The sequence below is a fragment of the Choloepus didactylus genome, chromosome 8 (assembly GCF_015220235.1).
Source record: "Choloepus didactylus isolate mChoDid1 chromosome 8, mChoDid1.pri, whole genome shotgun sequence".
Classification (NCBI taxonomy): Eukaryota; Metazoa; Chordata; class Mammalia; order Pilosa; family Megalonychidae; genus Choloepus; species Choloepus didactylus.
Window position 1 is genome coordinate 90,822,601 of NC_051314.1, and position 22,660 is coordinate 90,845,260.

The 22,660-nt window shown below is 33.5% G+C and overlaps 1 protein-coding gene across 1 annotated transcript in view; it reads right to left on the minus strand.

Moving 5' to 3' along the window:
• ARID2 (AT-rich interaction domain 2) overlaps positions 1–22,660 on the minus strand; it is a 283,049-nt gene that overhangs the window by 83,883 nt on the left and 176,506 nt on the right. Inside the window, exons 12-16 of the mRNA XM_037848145.1 lie at positions 20,578–20,659; positions 18,496–18,630; positions 17,635–17,831; positions 14,534–17,367; positions 3,684–3,832 (exon numbers count right to left, since the gene is read on the minus strand). Of these exons, the coding sequence (XP_037704073.1) occupies positions 3,684–3,832; positions 14,534–17,367; positions 17,635–17,831; positions 18,496–18,630; positions 20,578–20,659 (3,397 nt within the window). The remainder of the gene's footprint in view (positions 1–3,683; positions 3,833–14,533; positions 17,368–17,634; positions 17,832–18,495; positions 18,631–20,577; positions 20,660–22,660) is intronic.

A 22,660-nucleotide genomic window follows, 5' to 3' on the forward strand; every position in this document is an offset into this window, starting at 1 on the left:
ATGTAGGGGACCTAGAGATACCAATTAGTGGAGGGGGAATGATAATCTAATAAGAACAGATAAACTATGGAGGGTAATCTCAATGTTATGCGAATGCTCAGGAATGACTATGGTTTGTAAACTTTCTTGGATATAGTAAGATCATGTTGGAAGCAATAGAGTTATTTTAGGTTTTTTTTTTCTCTTATTCCTTTGTTTTCTTAGGGGTTGTTAATTTTTTGGGGTATGGTAGGAACATGTTGGAAGCAATGTAGTTATTTTAGATTATTTGTTTTTCTTACTCCTCTGTTTGGACATGGTTTATTAATTTTCTTGGGGTATGGTAGGAACATATTGGAAGCAAAGTAGTTATTTTAGGTTATTTGTTTTCCTTAATCCATTGCTTTGTTTGAAAAGTTGTGGGGTTTTTTTGGTTGTTGTTTGCCTGTTTGTTTTTAATTTTTTGATAAACAAAGTTAAAAAATTGAAAAAAAATCAGTAGAAAAATGGGAGTAAAAACTAAATGACAAATAGGGTGGGATGGGGGGATGGTTTGGGTATTCTCTTTTCACTTTTATTTTTTATTCTTATTCTGATTCTTTCTGATGTAAGGAAAATGTTCAGAAATAGATTGTGGTGATGAACGTATAACTATATGATCATACTGTGAACAGTTGATTGTATACCATGGATGACTGTATGGTTTGTGAATATATTTCAATAAAACTGAATTAAAAAAAAAAATTGATCATGGTGATGAATGCACAACTCTGTGACGATGCTGTGAGCCACTGATTATATACTTTGGATGGATTATATGGTGTGTGAGTATATCTCAATAAAATTGCATTTAAAAAAAAAAAAAACAAAAGAAAGCAAAACACAAACGTAATGGTCACCTTTGGAGAAAGTTAGTGAACTCATTATTCTGAAAACTGGTAAATAACGGGAAATAATCAAGTATCTATCTCACCTTTCCTCTAGGAATTTACTATTCCACAGGAAAACTACAGGGAAACCAAATAGTCAATGAAGGGGTCTTTTTACATTTTACAACCCTTAATGAAATAATGGTTCTAGGCAAGAATCATCAGTGGTTTATACGGTTCATTTGTTCATATGACAAATGACCTGAGGTTTTCAACAAAAAATTGCAAGAAAACAATTAAAAGAGATGCAGGTGGAATCTACAGATTAAAAAAAACAAAACCAAATTTATCAACCAGAGACAACGTTTGAACCTTGGATACCAATAAACTCTAAATAAAGAAAAGACAAGTGGAGAAATGTAAACACTGACTGAATATTTGAAGAATACTGAAGGAATTACTGTTATTTTTTTGCAGGGGTATGATGGTGGTATGGTAGTTAAGTTTAAAGAGTGCAGTACCTAATTTTTAGAGATATATGTTTTCAGGTTAAAAGCCATTACTGATAAATAAGAGCAAGTGGCTCAATGTAAATGAAACTATATCATATATAGGAAAGAAGGGGAATTATAAATACAAAAAGACTATGTGAAGTATGATCTTACTATAGAACAAAAAAACAAGTTGAATGTATACCCAGAAGTCACTTTTAGTTCCACAAAAGGAAAAGAGCACATAGTCAACTATTTAACTCTATATTTTACAATATAAGCATTTTACAATATTAGTGAAGAAAAAGATTTTAGATTTAGATAAAACCCAAGAAAGTCCTTTGTTAATGTTTTTTGATCTGATATTATAGAAATTAGAACTTAGCCATTTAGTTGACAAGGGCTATGACATATTTTATCACTTGCAATTTAAGCAAAATATGAATAACAAAGGCCGTTATTCTCCTCAGGTCCATATGTTCTTGGTATTCTAAATTTTTCACAGGGCACACTAGCCCCCTTCTATAACTCCCTGATCTTGCACTTGCTATTCTGACTTGAATTATTTTTGCACGACAAACTCCTACTCATTCTTCAAGACCCAACACAACTGTAACATTTGTCGTGAAATTTTTCTAACCACCTAGAGTCACATAACTTTCCACTGTGCTGCCAACAGCACTATGAAATTATCCTTTTTTACAGCACTTATTTGTACTATAATTTATTTGATTTTTGGATCTGCGTTCCCAAGGGCTGGGAGTGATCTTTGTATTTCTAGGTGCTAGCACATGCATCCTACTAGAGGGTGCTCAATAAAAATTTGAAGGATCAAACCTGAACCTACTAACAAGACAGTACATAAAAATGATGGCTTAAATGACTATCTCTAAGAAGTTTTATTCAGAAAAGATTTACAAAGGGAAGGTACACCATCAAGTTTTGTTAACACTGATCCTACTAGCAAGATAGGAAACTGTGCTGCACAGTTAGGTTCATTAATGTTTCCAGCAATTTTCTTGAAGTAAACTAAACACTTCATCTGAAGCAGCTATTCTCAAACTTTTTAGTCAATAAACAACTTTAGCAGACTGACTCCATCAGCTACTATTTGCCACTGAAAAACACAAAATCTCAAAACAAATGGAAAGAGCAGGATTGACATGCAAAGGTTTTACATTAACTTGTAAACTAAATTAAAAAAGGACATGGTCAAATTAAATAAATAAAAGAAATAGAGACAATCTAAAGCATGGTTAAAAAAAAAAAAACTTTTTGACAAATAGATTTTACGCTATGATCCAATATTCACACACACATATTATATACACATATAACAGGAAACAATACTTACCCTTACCAGCATGATGGAATATATTTTACTCTTTCTTTCATTGAAAAGAAAACAAACATAAAACCTCTACTTGTTGGGACTCACTAAAATGATTTCATGACCCACTACAGAGTTGAGATTTAAAGTTTGATAAACCCTGTTCTACAGAAATTTTGAATACTATTAATAATCCCTTGTCTACATGGATATTCCTACAATGAATCTGAGCCTGAAGTTTATAATAAAAATACATCTAAAATATATCATTAAAAATGATGAATAACAGAGTATTTTCAGAATGTGGTAATTTTATTTACTTAAGAATGAAATGGAATCCTAGATATCTAAGAAATGAAGGGTGTTATGTCTATTAAGACAAGCATCTTAGTCCTACAGCTCTAAAGAGTTACTCAACGCAGAGGATTTTGGCAGAGGATTGTTCAAGGAACTAAGATTTTTATTTTAATATTATTCTCAAGTTTTCCTTCAAGTCTAAAAGAGCCTTAAATTCAGTTCTATTCATTGTTTGTCTGTTATAAGTTGACTACAATGTAAGATGTTATGCCTTTTAAAATAATTTTCATAAGGTGTCTGCCCCAATTTTACACTTAAGACAAGTTGTTCTAACTGATGTTACCTCTAACATCTATTATACAGAAATTAGCTACCACTAGGTTCAAGTTACTTTAAAAATGTTAAAACCTAGGTCTTTTTCTTAGTCATATATACCATCAAATTCTTAACTGATTTGCTTGTATTAAAAACTAATGCTGAAACACATGCCCTAAAACTTACCATTAGGCAGTGAAGCTCTTTATACCATTTATATAAGTTTCTTTGCCTAAGTGCCACTGAATCTATGTAAATATCACTTACCATAAAATATTTTTGCTAAACAACAGTGATTTCAAATGATAATTTTCAGGAAACTATAGATGACAGAAATTTAAATATAAAAGCATTCCAAAATAAAGATAGCATTTATATATTTCAAATAAAATTGTCATTTACTTTTTACAAGACTGCCACAGACACATGAAGTTTTGTCCAGGTTTTCTCATTGGATCTCCGTGTTGACTGGATGTACTGAACGGGGAAGGTTGAGAATTGTTAGGCTGGCCCTGCACTTGCACAGCTGGTGACGGTGTCATAGGAGTGTTCTGGGAAAAAGCACACATAATTGGTGAAATGACACTGAAAAACATTCATATTTTATAGTATAGCCTTATAAGCTTGATTTCAATAATAGTTATGCATTTCTAACATGAAATTAATACTTTATAGAGATGTATTTCATTTAACTTAATCATTACTTTGAAAAACTCTTCAAAAAGATACCTATTTAAAATATTTAGGATGTTCTGATTCTTTTATTGATTATGGAACCACAGAGGCAAGATCACACTGCTGTTAGCATTTAAAATTAAGAGTTTTTGATATTATTAAAATGGATAGGAACAATGCAATTACAGATTTTAATGAGGAATATATTATAAATGCACCTATCAACTTACTTAGGTATATTCACAAGAACAATTCAACTGTAAATCATTATTTCGCAGCAAATATTTCCTTTTAGAATTTTTAAGTGACATAATATCAAGCAAGTAATATGTGGTTAAAAGAAAAGAAAAATTCAGATGACAGTTAAAAACGAAGTACCTACATATGTAGCACATTAGAATGTTGTAAATATTAATTTTCAGTAAGCTGCTTGAGTAATAATTTTAGTCTTAAAAGTTGCTCAATTACAGTTTTTGATGGATAATGATAGTAAAAGGATTCTAATTGTAGGCATAAGTCATTTAAATACAAGCTATGTTTTTTTTTTAATTCTAGATCCCATCCCTTTCTCTCTGCAACACACTTAAGTAAATAATTATAATGTAGTTTACAACAATTTTAGGCAATACATTTTCTTTGAAGCCTTAACTCAGATTTCATTCATGACACGCCACAAAGGGAAAAAATAACCTTGAATGTCTTATAAAAATTGTAGCACACCATTTCTAGGCATTGTTTAAAGACAATAAATTAAAACTTTGGAAAAATATTGAATATACTTGTTCACTTATAAAGTAACAGTTGGGAACAGTCGAGGAAAAACTAAGTCTTAAAAATTGCTGAAAACTGCCGTTTAAAAGCCATAATAATTTTAAAGAAAACCAGATAAAATATAAAGTTATACAATATAAATGAAAGAAGGAAGAGAATAAAATGCTGAAAGAAAAAGGTCTTATTACAAATGTGAAGTTGTAAAAACTTTTAAGTTCTAATCTTTGGAGAAAAAATTACTTTTGGGATGTGATTAAAGTTGTTTCTATAACAGGTTCTCACCCTTAAGATTTTAAAATATTGTCAGTGGGTAAATATATACATACAGGAAAAACTAACATTTTAGGACGGCACAGGTGTTATGGACAGGATATGGACTTTTCAGCTTGACAGATCAGGATTCAAATTTTCAATCTGCCTTTTAACTAGGTATGTGACTTTGTGCAACTTATTTAACTTCTCTGATCCACTTCTTCCTCATTTATAAAGTGTATTAATAAAATCTAACTAATAGATATGGTGAGAAGACTAGAGAAACTACACAAAGAGCCTAGCTTTAGATTCTCAATATATGGCAACTATTACTATCATTATCATACTAATAGAAAAGTCAGGAAGGTAAACCATATTTTGGAGGAAAGATGATGCGTTGAGTTTGAGGACAGTGACAGATCAACCAAATAAAAACGTTCATCAATAGAAGTTAATATTGGAAACATGAATCTGATAATCAATCACCGACAAATTCTTAAAACCTTTCTAAACTCTGATATGAAAAGGAGATGGAAAAAAAGAGGGTCAAAGTAGAAGGAAGGAAAGATAAAATTAGAACCAGTGTATTTATCAGGAAAATTAGCCAACTTGTTTCCTTGAAATGAAAGCAATGCATTAAAAATCTGTAATATTTTAAAAACTGGGAGCATCCAAGAGCTTCAGTTCAAGCCAAATAGAAATATTGAAGAGTGGTAAGTTACAAATATCCCAAATTTTAATTAAAGAGTAAATTGGGCAGAGGTATAATTCTCTCAAAATGGACCATCTGCTTTCTTACACTATAATCATTTAAATTAGGTATTTTATTTACTATCCTATCAGATATGTGTAACCTAAGTTTATTTTTATTTTTAGGTTAACAATCCTTTATCCTATTTGTATTTTTCAGTGACATCACAAAGAATATAAATAATAAGGAATCTGAGTATTTTAACCCCAAATGCTAATGAAGGAGGTGGCAAGGATGGCTGAAGTTAATCGAAGCTGCTAAATTAAGAATGAACAGAAGACATATATTAACCAAATGCAATGTGTAGAAATTTTTTGGATCCTAATTCAAAACAAGCTATTAAAAAACACATTTTAAAGACATTTGGGGAAAACTGACTATAAATTGGCTATAAGATAATATGAAGAAATTGTTTATTTAGGTGTGATTTCGTATTGTGGATATGTATTTTAAAATTTGTAACTATTAGAGAGATATACTGAAGTGTCTTGTGGTGAAACAAAAAAATGTTTGGGATTTGCCTTAAAGTACTCCAGGAAAAAAAAAAAAGGTGGTGGTAGGGAATAGACAAAACTAGAATGACAAAATGCTAATAATATTTGAAGCTAGGTGATAGATACATGGGGTCTTATTATATATATCATTGGCTTTACTTTTGTATATGTTTGAAAAGTTCCCCAAGATTAAAAAAAAAAAAAAAAAGAATTAAATAGAGGTAAATATAGCAATGAAACAAAAAGGAGTTAAAAGTGCTACAGAATGTACCAAATGGGACATTCTAAAACTCATATTTTCTTTGAATATAGGAGTTAATGTTTTTATGCTTCTTCCTACATTAAAAAAAAATACATATTTCTTCCACCCAAACTAATTTTTAAATAGGTTATTATATACGTACTGCTTATTTTTCAAAACATCATTTAAATTAATGTTTTAAGAATTAGGTCTTTTATATGAGAATGCAAAAAACATTTTTTTTAGGATATAGAAGCTTACCTTTTCTCAACATTATTATTTGGTATGAATTCCCAGAATATTAGCCATAGCTATAACCCATATGTAATTGTAAAAGTAGGTTTCAAAGTCATAATTTTTGGAATGACCAGCTCTTAAGGAATATTCTGTTACTGCTCTACTCGACTGGGGAAGAGTTAGGTTTTTATATTATACTTTCCAATTTCAATAATGAGTGACCAGAAATGTACAATTATACAAAGGATATGAAATACTCTTGTGATTTTTAAAATGTGAAATTAATTAAAAATGTTAATTAGCAGTTTTATTTATTATTTTTTGTGTGTGTTATTTAAATAGTTTTCTTTTTAATTCCTTTCTAAATTTTGGTGAAAACAATAAATGGTATTTTAAAAGCAAAGTATTTAGGTATCATAAGATCCTACTTCTAAAGTGTTTTTATTTATCCATATTTGTGTTCATCCTTGCCATGTACATATGTTATAATACTAAGATAACAGTTCAGAATCATTATTTTCTGTTCTTGATGTTTGCATTAACAATTAAAGTTATTTTCTGATTGATATAAGTCTTTTCCATGTTCCGGTTTGCTAATGCTGCCATCATGCAGAATACCAGAAATGGACTGGTTTTATTAAGAGGATTTATTAAGTTACAAATTTACAGTTCTACAGCCATAAAAGTGTCCAAACCAAGGCATCAACTTTAGTATACCTTCATTGGATAAAGGGCATTTGCACCTGGAAAACCTCTGTTAACTAGCAGTTTAATTTTTGACAAAGATATTGTTTTTTGTTAAAATAAGAAATAATAATCTTGTTTTCCTTTATCATATTTTGAAGAGTAAATTATGAAAAAAAAGGTAAATTATGGCGGACAGTTCTAGATAACACTGAATACTTTCTGATACAAGACTTGGGTTGGGATTTGATGCTCAAAAATTCTTACTTTGTTAAAGTAAACTTTAAAAATCTTAGAGTAAGACTCAAATGTAAACATTTCAATTCTGTGGTAGAAAAGCTACAGTTATTATCTATTTTTCTGAAAATAAATACTTTACGTAGTAATGAAATACTGTGTTCAATTCTAGCTACATATTTTGAAAGCCACTTTCAAAATGGAACTGGTCCAGAGGAGGGTTAATAGGATGATAAATAAATCAGACACCATGACATCTAGGGTCTAACTGCAGGAACTGAGAAAGTGTATTCTAAAGAAGAGGTAAGGAGAGATACTTTCAAACACTTGTAAGGAACAAGGATTAGATTTACTCTAAATGTGAAGTAACAGAGATTACACTTACTCTAAATGTATAGATCTTTAGAGAACAAAATTAAGACAGTAATAGAAAAATCAATGGAAAAAAGATCTTTGTGAGTATGGACAAGTCACTTTAACTCTAAAGAATGAGGGTTTTGGGCAAGACCAGTATCTAAGGCCTTTCAGTTCCAACATTCCTACATTTTCTAAACTACCAAATTATTTCCATTTAAGTATAAACCTAGATAAGCACTACATATCAAGCCTGTTTTATAGGAACATACTGAAATTTAAACAAAAATGTTTTGTTTACTGGTAATGCCTTTCTCAGCTTTTACAATGTATTACTGGTCTACAATTTGATCAGCTAGCATTCTTAAAAAAACAATGAGACGATATTTTTGTGCTCATGTTAAAATGATCTTCTATGACTATGACTGAATGCTGCCCCCTTGAGGCTACAGATCTGTTTACTGACGATTGAGTAACTTTCTCAAGCTCATACCAATATTCACAATTTTATTCCCACAGCACCATATCAGAAATGATTCATGTGGGAAGGGTAGGGAACAGAGAAAAGTGATATATAAAATACTTTAAATAGGTATGTCCACAAATAAAATATTTTTATATACAAGAACTTGACATGCAATCAGATCAGGTTTTTACTGTTTTGTTTTTTTATATGCCAATTAGTTTTATGCCTCGAGCAGATACCAATTCATGAACAGGGGAAAAGAGGAGGGCTTCAGGAAACTAAGCATTCTCTAAATTGCACTTCAACATGGAAATAGGTTGAAAATAAGCAGCTACAAATAAAGAAATCTCCCATAAAAAGGAAAAATTTTGTATTTTTCCAAACCACCCAGCTAAGTATTTCTTACATATAAAATCCCTGGTTATCTCACTCTTTTATATACCTTGTTCCCTTCTTTATTTATTGCTAATTTTCTTTTCTGTAATGAAATTAATGTAGCTGACTGATGAGATAAGAGGGAACAAAATTGAGAAAAGAAAAAAGAAATGAAATAGTATTAGGCTGTAAGAACCATGTATTGGCCTTTCTCAGGAGGATGGCTCCCTGCAGTTTTTCTAGCCTGAAGCGTTCTGTAAGTCTGGAAGTTCTTTCTTAAAGTCCATGTGCCTCCTAAACATCCTTGGGCCCCCTGGAGTGTGAAAATAAGATTTGACTGAAAAAATTACATTCAAAATCCTCTATTTTGTGTATTCCTTTAAGCTACCAATTCCAGTAGTGAATAAAATAGTGTTAAATCACTGTCTAAAATATAAGTGAAAAGAGTATAATGAAGAAATTTAAAGAACAACTGGTAACAATGGAAATGGTTTTCTATTAGCAGGCTTTTAAGAAAGCCCAACAGCCTATCCTTGAAAAGAAAATTGTGCCATCTTGAACAGTTGATAGTTTTTATCTTTTCCAAATTTCTAGCCTTTATGGGTACATTCATCTTATATAAGAGGATAAAATACACCTGTATCATTAACACTTAATTATAGATAAGGACTTTTAAATCTCTTTAATAGAAAATATTTATGGTATACTGGCTTTTGGTCACAGGGAACTACTGATTGCTTACTTGTTTATCTTTTGTGGTATCCTTTATGTGTACATGATACATATGAGAAGGTGTTCATAAAGAAAACTGTGCTAATGCAATTACAGGGAAATGAAACCAAACTTCATGTCATAAAATGTTAATGTAAAGAATAAGTAGTCTTTGACAAACATGTATTGGTTTGTTTGTTAATTCATCCATTCAACACATATTAACACATATTAACTGTCCCAGTTGTTGGACATACAGTAGTGGACAAGGTAGACAAACATTATTATCCTCATAGTTTACTTTTAGTGAGGGATTCTAACAATATACAAAATATTTAAGTGTATATATGTATGTGTGTGTAGATATGTATGTATACACACACATATATGTAGTATGTTAGATGGTAAGCACAACAGAGGAAAAAATGAAGAGTTAGGAGTATTTGCAAATTTTAAATATTGGGATCAGAGAAGGCCTCACTGAAAAAGTGACATTAGCAGTTGACATCTGAGCAAGCCTTGGAAATGAGGTATCAAGGCATACAAATATCTGGGGAGAAACATTCCTGACAGAGGGAATAGCTAATGCAAAAGCCCCAGTCAGGAATGTGCCTAGGGGTGTACTGGAGCAACAGCAAGGAGCCACTGTGCCTGGAGAAGAGTCGGGAATGGGGGAAGGGGGTGGTGGTAAAGTTATAGATTAAATTAGAGCTATAGTAACGATTGGAGAATAGATCATGTAGAGCCTTTGGGACCACTGTAAGGACACTCACTTCTACCTTGAATAAGATGGAAAGACATTGGAGGGTTCTGAAATAAGCGGACACCTGATCTGATTTGTATTCCAAGAGGATCATGCTTTAAGAAAAGATTCGGGGAGGGTGGAGAGGGGAGAAGGGAAGGATGAAAGCAAGAGATAATGGTGGTTGCACAATTGTGGTAACAGTGGAAATAAAGTGAAATGGTTAGTTTCTCAATCTATTTTAAAGATAGCTGACAGAATGGGTTTGGATTGAGAGAGAGAATGAAAAATGAAGGATGGCTCCAAAGTTTTGGGCCTGAGCAACCAGAAGGATGGGGGTTGCCATTACTGAGAAGGAAAAGACTGAAGAAGAAAGGGTGTGAGAGAGTGTGTGTGTGTGTGTGTGTGTGACGGGGACGAGGAGGGGGTCCTGAAACTGAAATTGAGAGCTCAGTTTTAGATATAATTTGAAGTATCTATTTTTTTTTTTCTCACAGATGTACTTCTGGTGACTAGAATAGTGCCCAGTACATGGAAGGCTCTCAACATATATTTCTTGAATGAAATTAAAATTTACTAATTCTGGTAACAACCAGTCTAGTTCAGATCCACTTTGGCCAATACATAAAGTAATATAGAGATTATTTTAGAACAAACTACCAAGTTGCTTGTTAATATTTAATCATGGCTACTATTTAATTGTCACCACTTAATTTCTTTATTTCTTACATTCACCTGATTACTAGGACTAATAATTCTACTTCTAAATAGCTCTTGAATGTGCATTCTTCATTCCCACTGGCTCTTGAATGTGCATTCTTCATTCCCACTGGCTCCGATCTAGCTTGGATCATTATATTAAAATCAGAGTTGGCTGCTTCTTTCTTAGTCCTGACTCTATCCTGGATAATCTTGCCAGGGTGATCTTTCTCATACACAAACTGATATTATATCTCCATCTGAACACCTTTATTATTTTCTACATATTATATATATAGGAGAAAGTCCAAACTCTTTAGGAATGTTCTTCATAATATGACTCAAACCTTTCTCTCAACCTCATCATCTGTAATCCCCTCCATCTCCTAGTACACCTGGAATCCAGACTTGTTAAACTACGTACACACAGCTTCTTAGAACAAGCTGTGATTTACTACGTAGTTTTTACCTCTTATGTGCTGTTCTATCTAGAATGCCCATTCTTTCCTTGTTGGCCTGCCAAACTTACTCACCTTTCTTTGAAGAATCAGCTAAAATATCTTCTTTGCTTTCCTCACGAAGTTTAGTCATTCCCTTCACTGTGCTCTCAGAACCCTTGTATACTATACAAGGTGATTTTTATCACACTGTAATTATGCATCTGTCACCCACACCTGACCTTGAGTTCCTTCCTTTAGATCAGGGATTGACTTATAAATCTAGATCTCTAAAGCTTAGCAAAATACTTGGCACATAGTTGGTGATAAATAAATGGTTCTGTAATGGAATAAATTACTGAAATACCAAAAGACGGAAAACAGTTAAGTTACAATACAAGTGGTAAGAATATACCTTATTTCAATAAAATTTAAATACATACATAGATAAATATATGTATGTATGCTTACATATTGCTGAAGTGAAAAGAATATATAGAATATATCATTCTATATATTCTTACATTTGCTGTAAGCTGCTTACATTTGCCAAATGTAAGCAGCTTACTTTATGGACCTCTAAGTAATTTGAAGATGTATGCCAATATCAGGGATGTTAAATGAGGAAACAAAACGTATATGCCAGCATCAATTAATAAGTGTGGAACTTAATATTTTTTAACTCTTCTAATGTTGCTATTTTTTAAAAACCAACGAATAATTTTACCTAGGTGTTAACAAAATTATAGGATTTCAGAGCCAAAGACACTTCAGAGACTACCACTTTAAAGATGAGGAAAATGAATTTCAAGAAGTAAAGCTGTTAAGTGAGAGCACTGGGTCTAGGGATAAGGAAGCAGGATAAAGATGAGGCAAGAAAAGGAAGGGAAACTTGTTTTACATTTGGTGAAAATGTATGTAGCAGGCATTATGGTAAGAGCTATACATAAGAAACCTGGATTTTTGACTTTCATTCTCATGGATATCATGGATTTCATGTCATTTTTCTCATCAAGTTTTTAATGTCTGCCAACCAAATACCAGTTTTACAAATAAAGAATGTAGTCATTTTAAATAAGCTACATTCTTTAGGAGAATACAAAGAAGTTTGGTACAGATTTTTCAGATTATGAACAAAATGTATTCAGATTATGACTTTGATTATATGCATATATGTCCAATGTGCTAAGTAAAGTTTTTAATGTCCTAAAATTATCTTTTAATAGTACCCACATCTTATAATGTAAAACGTCAAATAGTATGCTGGATACTGTTGTAGCACTGTACAGAGAATTTTTTAGAATAGACTAGTGGAGAAAAGAAAGATTAGTAGGTTAAGGGCATGAGTTTTGGTTTCAGTCAGGCCTAGATTTCAGTCTTGGCACCACCTCCCATTAGTTACTGACCTTAGGTGAGTTATTTAGTGTCTTGAATCCTAACCTCCAAAAAAGGAATAACAATTGCTAGTAAATAGGGTTGTGAGGATTAAATGAGGGGGAAAATGCTCTAGCACAGGTCCTGGGCTTAAGTAGTAGTAGTATTCATTTTTTGTTTACTGAGGTATTATTATTGAATATAACCACACTGGAAGATTAAGGACACAAAAACTCAGGATTGATGAAACAATGTCACAGTAATGAAGTTCTTCCCTAATTTGGTTTAGTCTATTATAACTATTTAGGATTATAAAGAATTCTAAGAGGACAAAACAGAGTCAGAAATAATCAAGATAAATCTAGAAATGATTAAATATAAGAAAAAAATATATAAAATCCCAAGGCATTGAATGTCTACTGTGCTAGACAATGCACTATTTAAAAACAATTGCGTGTGCGTGTGTGTGTGTTTAAATGAAAAAAGGAACTTGTGGAAGCTTGGCTGAGTAAAAATGATTTAGTATTTTCCATAAATAACTCAGTATTAATTATTGCCATGCACATAGCATTCACTAAAGAATACCTAACCTATTTAGGTACTTTGAAATAGATCTAGACAATGCTAATAGATAAATTAAAATCCCATGATGTCCCAGAACAACACTATCCAGCTTTCTCCATTTATATGAAGGAACATGCACATTAGTGGACGTACTATTCTGAGGCAAGGGATTCTTCTTTTTCTTCTTTCCTCTTCCATTCCACCCCTTCCCCTGCCCCTTTCACTAGATTGTAACCAAATGCTGACAGTGACCACAGATCTGCTGTCATCACTGCAAACACAGAGAAGGAACCCAACTGAGCCAGAAGGGGGCTAGCAACGTTGGCAACAGTCATGGAAGGGAACGGGCTAGGCTTTGGCTGTGCAATAATTAGTAAAGAGAAAGGGAAGAAGTAATCCAGAAAACAGGTGAGAGGCAATTGTTAAGTGATCCCCAGATCTCAGTGGGAATAGCATGTAAGATCGTGCTTAAATTCTTTACAGCCTAATTGGACCTCTAATTCAGAAAACATTTTATTTACCAAAGCATGCAAAGATGGGAATTGGGTATTAAAAAGGAAAAGTAGAAACATGACAGTAGAGCAAAGGAGCCAGAATCACAAAATTGAGAATATCAGAAGAGTTGGAAAAATCTGAAATAAGTAATACTTTATAAGAGTAAAGAAAACTAATTTAACACATAAACGTAACAAGAAAACACTTGACAAATTTCTTAAGGGATTCATCTTTTATACAAAAGTACTGTTTAAAGGGCCATAAAAACACATTCATGTCAAAATCCAATGCAGAAATCTCCTTTTGGAGTACTCTTAGCAACCCCCTCCCCTCCCCCCAGTAAACTCCAAAAGCAGACTAAGATATATTTTTAAGTCTTCAAAAGATGTGAGATTAGCAAGTGCTTCTTTATCTTGGGTTTACAAAATTAGTAATTTGGGTCGATAACAAAATCGAAACATTCTTTAAACTGTGCTAAAGTTAACATTTGAAAATTGTTTAATACTACAAAAACCAAAGAAAAACAAAAAAAGCATCACAGCAGTTCGAGTTCATAGGTGAGCTGACATCATAAATTAACATCTCAAGATAAGAAATGGAGAAACATTGCATTAGCAAAAATAATTTGCCCCCTAAAATCTTATTTACAAATCAGAATTTTCATGATAAGAGAAATATGATAGAGTAACTTACCTGTGGGAGCACATTCTGTACGTATGTTGGTGTATGCTGCTGTTTTTGCTGAACAGCACTTTCTATTGCTACTTTAGCTACAGTGCTTGGATCTGCTCCTGCTGGAACGGCAACCATTGTTGCACTGCAGGCAGCATTGTTGGGGTCACTGATTGTAACAATTCTAACTCCTACTTTATTTGGAATTACTGTGACTGTTTCCCTATCATTATCCTCTGCTGGCCTCTTTACAGTTTTGCATTCTGCTGTGCCATTTGTAGATGGAACTTCAGATGACAGGGCAGGAGACTGGGATCCTCTTGATCCTGAGTGGGGAACTGCTATGATTTGATGCCCCTGTATAACAGAGGTTGTAGAATGTGGTGAGACAACTACACTAGGGCGTTGCTGAGGCACATCTGAATTCAAATTTGAAGCTAGAGGTCCATTAGGCAAATCAGTACCACTAAATTGCTGTGTTGCCACATTTGAAGTCTCCTGTATGCTGCTCACAGATGGTGAACCACCCAACGTTAAAATAGGTCCATTAGAAATTCTTTCTAGTTGATCACCTTTGGCAGTATCTTGCTGGGTAGCATCTAAAGTTCCTTGTGGTTCCACTGGAGGTATCTCACCATTTCCTACATGATTGGAAGTTTTGTGATTTGGAATGTTTTTGCTCAAATGTGAACCATCTCCTTTATCAAAATCACAGATTCCATTAACTAGGGGTTTTTTCAAATCACTTTTTATTTCCTGCATGTCCATTTGTTCTGAGTTCTGTTTTCCAGATGCTCCGTTCTCACCTAATTCTAATGATGGCCCATTACTGATTAGTGAGCACTGATTAGCCTCACTTTGAATTTTCCCTGAGTTTGAAGGAGGTAGACTTGAGTCACTGTACTTTCTCCCATTTAAAAGACTTCCCACTTGCACTTCGTTTTCCTTTGTATCCCCATTGCTGGTGTTAGCTCCTCGTCGGCAGGATGGATTTTCCATGACTTCAATTTTACGTTCATGAACATGTAAACCTGTTGCTTCCTTTGCTTCCTCCTCCTTTTGGCAAATTATTTTATCACCTTTGAATGGGGGAGTAGCAGTAGTACACGGTGATTGTCCAGCTGGAGATGCTTGAGTGGCTGGAAGCGTTTGCACCTGCAGTCCAACTCCTGTCTGTGTTCCGCTCATGGTAATTCCTGCTGGAGCAATGAGCTGAGTTGCATTTCCCTGACTCACAGTTGCAGTTGCAAAACTTGTATTTGGCACAACTGTTATGGTTACCTGGTTGCCAGAAGTCCCTTGGAAAATGGTTGCTGGGCTATTTGAGATCAGCGGACCTGGCAATATTTGTAAGTTCGAGATGGGTACGGTTTGCACTCCCCCTGTGGGTGGCATTGCACTTTGGACCAACTGAACATTTTGCTGCCCAACCAATAGCTGCTGAGCTGGAGTTTGCCCCTGTACCCCAAAACCTGCTGCTTGGTTATTGGCCACCTGATAGACCACCTGAGGGCTAGGAGCTCTTGCATTATTAGGGGGAGGAATCTGTGGAGCTGGGAGAATAAGCTTACCACCTGGAGTTGAAGGCCCACGCTTCGGAAGCAGCAACTGTTTTATCAGACTTGACTCACCAGAAGCAGGCTGACCAACACCTGCATTCGTTTGCTGTGGCTGTACTTGTACTTGTACCTGCTGTGGTGGGGGTGCTGGTGAATGCTGCTGCTGTTGCTGCCTTTTCACAGATAGCATTTGACTGACAGTAGGAGGTGGTCCTTGTGATTGAGGGGTGGAAGATGATGATGACATGGCAGTAGGGGTTTGGTTATTAGTTGCTGGGACAGGTGATGGTGAGGAAGATGGAGTTATGTTTGGTTGTCCAGTTAGCTGAACTGTCTGGCCAGCTGGAAGAGCTGCTGGATTAGCAAGAACAATTTGGTGAATGGCTGGTGCATAAGTTTGACCTTGTTGAGCTGGCTGGCTTACAATCACTACACTTTGTTGGGTTGGCTGTTGTGGTTGTTGAATAGGCTGCTGTACCACTGTTGATGAAACTTGTTGAGAAGGGAGAGGTTTTGGTGCAATGTTCTGAAACCCTACCCTTGAGGGTTGTGGACTTGGGACACCAGCAATGGTAACCATTTGTCCTGCAGCTACCTGAAAATTCTGCACTGAAGCTGCTGAGACAATATTGGATGCTGAAGTTGTAACATATTGTGGAGGTGCTATGATAACAGTGTCTTGTGGCTGGCTACCAACTGATGTCTGTTGAGATGAAGTTTGCACAGGTTGGGGTGATGTGGTGATTAACTGCTGACCCTGTGTAACTGTAGAAGTACAAGCTGGTATGTTCTGTACTCTGCCAAATATATGACTCTGTGGTACAGCTTGTTGAATTACCGTAACAGGAGTGCCTGAAGGTATCTGTCCAGGTACCACTGTGTGTAATGGAGGCTGCTGTGGAATTACAGATGAATGGTGAAGCAAAGTTTGAGAATTTACAACTGTAACAGGTTGTGGCCCTGTATTATGATTCTGAACCACAGAACTCTGTGCAGTTCCTCCTCCAACAGGAAGACTAACAGGAACTGCTGACTGGGGTACAGAATTCTGGATTACTGCAGCTTTAACAACTTCACAAGGAATTGGAGCTTTATTTTGAATGACAGTCACCGGAGCATTTTGCTGCTGGTGGTTATGAACTGAAGGATTTGGTGGAATTCTTGAAACAGTCTGTGCCACAGAATGAACACCTTGTACTGGAAAAGACATTTGTGTTGCAGTCAAATTTGAAGATTGGTTGGTAACAGGAGTCCTCTGAAAATGGTTTCCTACAGTTTGTGGTCCATGAGGGATTCCTGAGAATATGGGGAAAAAGTTAAAATTTCAAATGAAGTAACTGAAAAGCTGCAAGTAAGAATTATTTTTCTTAATACACAGAAAACAGATTTAAGAAATTAACATCTAACAGCTTTGAAACATATCAATGTAATAAAACAATACATCAAGTAATAAAATGCTACTGGAAAAACAAGAAGTTATACATTTAAATGTAAATAACACAATTTTTCATTTAGTTTCATTATTTAAATATTAGTATTATTTAAAACAATAAAAATTAATACCTGCAGGTGAAGGAGTTGGAGATACATCAGGAACAGAATCAACACAAACAACAGGAGTAGAAGTTGGTTGCTGCTGATAGTACATCTGAATGGGAAGTGGTATAGCCCTCCGTTTTACCCCTACTACATGAATATGTGCCTGCCCGGTGTTACTGGGATCCTCCACTCTCTTCACTGTATGATTTGGAAAGACCGTTCTGTCAAGTACACATACGCTCAATTAGCTTTGACAACTAGAACACTAGCAAAAGATACTGATTTCTAACAACGTTTATATGAACAACAGCAGCGTATTCATTGCTACTTATGTATGAACCAGAATGATTCACAAGATTATATTCTGTGAGGGTGAGAAGCAAAGAAATATAGAAGAGATTAGCCTTCCAATTTTTAAAATCATTACTTGTTAAGTGTTGTTGGGTTTTAAATAATTTCAGCCCATAAATAATTAACATAAAAAGCTGCATGTAGGCAATACCTATTTTATGAACTTTGTAAAATATCAAAAAACCTTGATATGTGAAGACAGAGTACTGGTTGTACATTATTCAAAACTAAGATGGGCAAAATCATGTCTTTAACATATAAAAGTAGGCAGGGAAAAAATCAACTTAAGTTTTTCCTTTTCCTTTTTTTTTTTTTTTTTGGCAAACTACATAATGTTCAAATACAAAAAACAGTTGTGATTTCTGAAATTCCTTTCAATTCAAACCTCCATCGTCCTACAACCTAAGCATATAAAATTTCAATTAGTGGAGAAATTTAAAACTCTACAGGTCTTTGGTACATTCTCTAAAGAGTAAGAAGTGTTGTAAATGATGTAAATGAATTTTATGTAAATTTAAGAACTATGCATCCTACCTAAGACATTTATAAAATCCAGTTGATGTTAGAATTCCACCACGAGCTAATTTACTGCAGGTTGAGAGGTATTCAGAATACATTTCTGCTCGAGAGACAGAACAATCTGGATTTACTTCGAAATGAGCATTTAACCTAAAAGACAAAAATACATGGCACCATGCAATATACCACAACAGTCCATATTTAAATACATCAAAACCATTCAAAGGCAATGTATTACAAATGAGTAATTACACCTACTAATCAAATTTCACTAATTATCTCATTTGTTATTTGCAAAAATATATATACTAGGTTTTGGACAGACTAAATCAAATAGAAAGTTTACTTAATCATACTTATTTTATCATTACCAACAAACATAAAAGCTATTTTCATGCTTCCAGTGAGATTAGGGATGGTATGGTTACAGTGATGTTCCATAATAAACAGTTTTATTCTGTGAATATCTACTCAGGTTCCTGCTTGTAACAATCATAGTATAACAGAAATTCCTGATTATGAACTATTTCCACTGGACATGAGATAAATGGGGAAAAACTGAGCAAGATTAAACTTTTCATGGCTTCAGTATCATAGTCCCACCTCAGAATAAACTTAAGTTTTTAACTACTCCCTAAAATGACACTTTTCATGCTGCATATTCCCTTTTCCTCAATTCAGAACCCTTCTTTCTGTATCTTAATCCATTACAAACTAATTCAAACTTCAGGTTGTCTTTTATTTTCTTAGAGTGACTTCTATCTACAAATTAGAATTAGAGGCCTAGTCACCTCTTCTTTCGAGGACTCTATTCACAATAGGACAACTTACAGCTGTTTCTGATAAATGGAATAATATAATAATTATGATAAAAATAATTGTAAAATAATTCCACCCCTCCTGTCCCCCACTCCCCCAAGAATTAGAAAAATGTGCAACTGGGATTTATAAGAACAAATCTATACATAAAATATACACATATTTTATGGTGGTTATGGTACATATTTTTCCCAACTTTTATAATCCTTTCTATACTGAGATATAACAAAGAATAGATATAAAAATTTCATTTTAGTTTCAGTGTAGAAAATAAGCAATTTCCAATATTGTTGGAAGAGATTCATCAAGTATAAAGGGTCAATGTGGAAAAATACAGAAAGTGAAGGAAAAATAGCAAATAATTAGAGATATTTAAAAAACCATAAACTGGGCTTAAGCAAAAGTAGAAAAGTCTGGAGAAAACTGTTACAGGAAAAGATAGGAAAGCACGAAAAATATGGAACACACTGTGGTAGGGACATGGAATAGGGGATAAATTAGGTTAAAGAATGGGAGAAAAGAGATGAGGAAAAGAAATTTTAAAAAAGTGATGCATCATCAGAAAGCTATGTTAAACCTCAATCTGTTACTCTTCTAAAAGAATGAAAAGTCGCATTTCATAAATGCTGAAGCTACTATCCATGATAAAAATGAAACCTAAACACATGTAGATTTTTTTTCCCCAATAAGTAGCTGAAATATGACTATTCAATATTTTCAAGAAAGTATTATTTTCAAGTTGCTTATTTCAAGGTAGAAACACTGGCTATTCTATCATTTGGTTAGTTTCCTCATACTACTCGCAAAAAACAAAAAAGCTACTATCAATGAACAAGAAGATTTTGCCTTTGTTGAGGAAGAAATGACAATTTTACACCAAATCTGGTTTTATTTTTGTAAGGTCAGTCCAACTGAATTCTAATAAAACATTAATTAAAGAAAAAGAAATTTTGTAATCTGACAAACCTTATTTTCTACAAAATCAAAAATAACCTTTTAGCACAAATTTTAACCTGCAAAGGAATTAAATGGGTGCAATTTGATAAAATTCAAATCTAAGACTATTTTAATTCTGAAGATTCTGGTGAATACTTTTCATTCCAAGTTTCTCCAAAACACAGGTGAAGTGATTTTGCATTGCTTTTTCTTTGTATAAATGATATTTTACACTGACTGAAATATCGAATAAAACATCTGGATGACCAATGAAAACATTTCCTCTTTTGTTTTGCTTTATTCTTCCCAAGGATAAAGCCTTAATAGATATAAACCACTTACCACTGACAAGCAAACTTCTCACTGTCTATTTCCACTATTCCCGGAGGTGGAGCAACATGCTGTGCTACAACTGCTCTGGAAGCTAAAGAAAAAAATACATTAGCTACATCGTTTTTTAAAACTTAGTCACTATATGCCATACTCATTTCATAGACACCGATCAAATTAATAGTCACAAAGAACACCTTTCAAGAAGGGGTATAAACATATGAAAATATACAAATTTGAGAAAGAAACCAATGTATATGGAGCATATACTACACCAGACACTGCCTGAGATGCTGAACATTAACTTTTTTGTTTAACCTCATAATCATTTAAATAACCATACTGGTGATACAGCTAATAAAACTCTAGTTTTTCTCACTGGCCAGACACTGAGCTAAATACTTTACATGTATTATTTCACTTAATTCTTTTGTGAGATAGGTACAAATTAGAAAACAGACTCAAAGTAGTCATACTTTGAGTATCACAAAATAACTGGCTCACAGTCACAGAGCTCAATACATCAGTAAACAAGCATCTCTCAGTTTAGTTACAGAATTCTCTTTAAACACTATAATTTTAATAACAGACTGCATCAGAAATTTTAACTTTGCTTCTGAATGTAAAAATGTATTAACTCTGTAAGTGGCATATCTAACATTTCTAGAATAGGATGAACAAAATTTAAATTAATTTCAAATCCCACATTCAAGAAAGGATTTTCACAGATTATTCTGAGGAAAACAAAGAGATCTGTTCTAATAATTGTCCTGACATATACTTTTGTTGTTGTCGTTTTTATTTTTTAAATGTTTTATTCATTTTTTTCTGATGCATACTTTTTGTCTTGAAAGAGGCAACGTGGTTCTATAAAAATGTACTAGTTATTTATCTAAAAGAATATCATTTCTATGATTTTACTAACGGCATATTGAAAGCAATTTCAAGGCTAATGAATCAATGAGGAAAATCATCAATTATTTTCTAACAAATGAAACAGATCTATAGAAAAATTATGTTATCCTTTCTTCTCTGCTATGCTATACAAAGGAACTAATGAAAACAAGAAAAATAAAGATAGTATAAACATAATCATATTATAATAAATTATTTGTAGATAAAAAAGTTATTTTACTGTTTCACCATTGAAATAGCATTATTTTGTAGTTTTCAAACATCTACCCACTTTTTCTCAGATGATACTTTAGCAATATTTCCCAGAACCCTCAAACAGAACAAATACATTTCTAAAATACTGGAATTAGAGGAGGTGAATCTGGGAATGATCTGAAATAATCATGAACCTTGATGAGGCTCTGGGATTTCACTGGGATAACAGATAATAGCAGCCACCTAACATTTACTCTGTTTCAATCTTTTTAAGTCTTGAGTTTAATTATCCCATTTTACAGATGAGAAAACTGAAGCTCAGAGATGAAGTTCCTGGTCTATTTATTCAGGGACATGTGATGGAGACAGTAGAGCTGGGTGTAGCTGGGAAGGCATTCTTTAAAGGAGTGTTGAACTTGAATCCAGAGAGCATAATGTGATATGCCCTTCCTAACAGAAAATAATATTACAACTAAAATCATCTTCCTGCTGGCAACTCTGGCTTATCTTTTCTTCTCCTACTTGATGATACTATAACAGAAAATAACTTTCTAGAACCTGAACCTATATAAGAAATCCTCTTCCCTTTTCTCTATCACTTGTACTATGAAAGAATAGACTTTATTCATACTGAAATCTATCGAACAGATTAAGTCTATTTCATGAACCAGTAGAAATTATGCTGAAATTATGAGAAATCTTAAAAACAACATATAAAGAAAAATACAAAGAAACAAAATACAAATATAAACTGGAAACATATAATTTCTACAGAAGTAGCAACAGTCTGGGGAGTACTGCCTCAGAATATCTGAAGACATTACAAATGATATACAGGTACTTATAGTTTTAATGAAATTATAGTTTTAATGAAATTAGTTTTCAGATACTCAACTTTGCTATGTATTCTGCTTTGCTTGAGAACATCATCTCCCCTTTGACAACTGCTCTTCTCCCATTTTGGAACAGAAAGGGCTAATGCTTA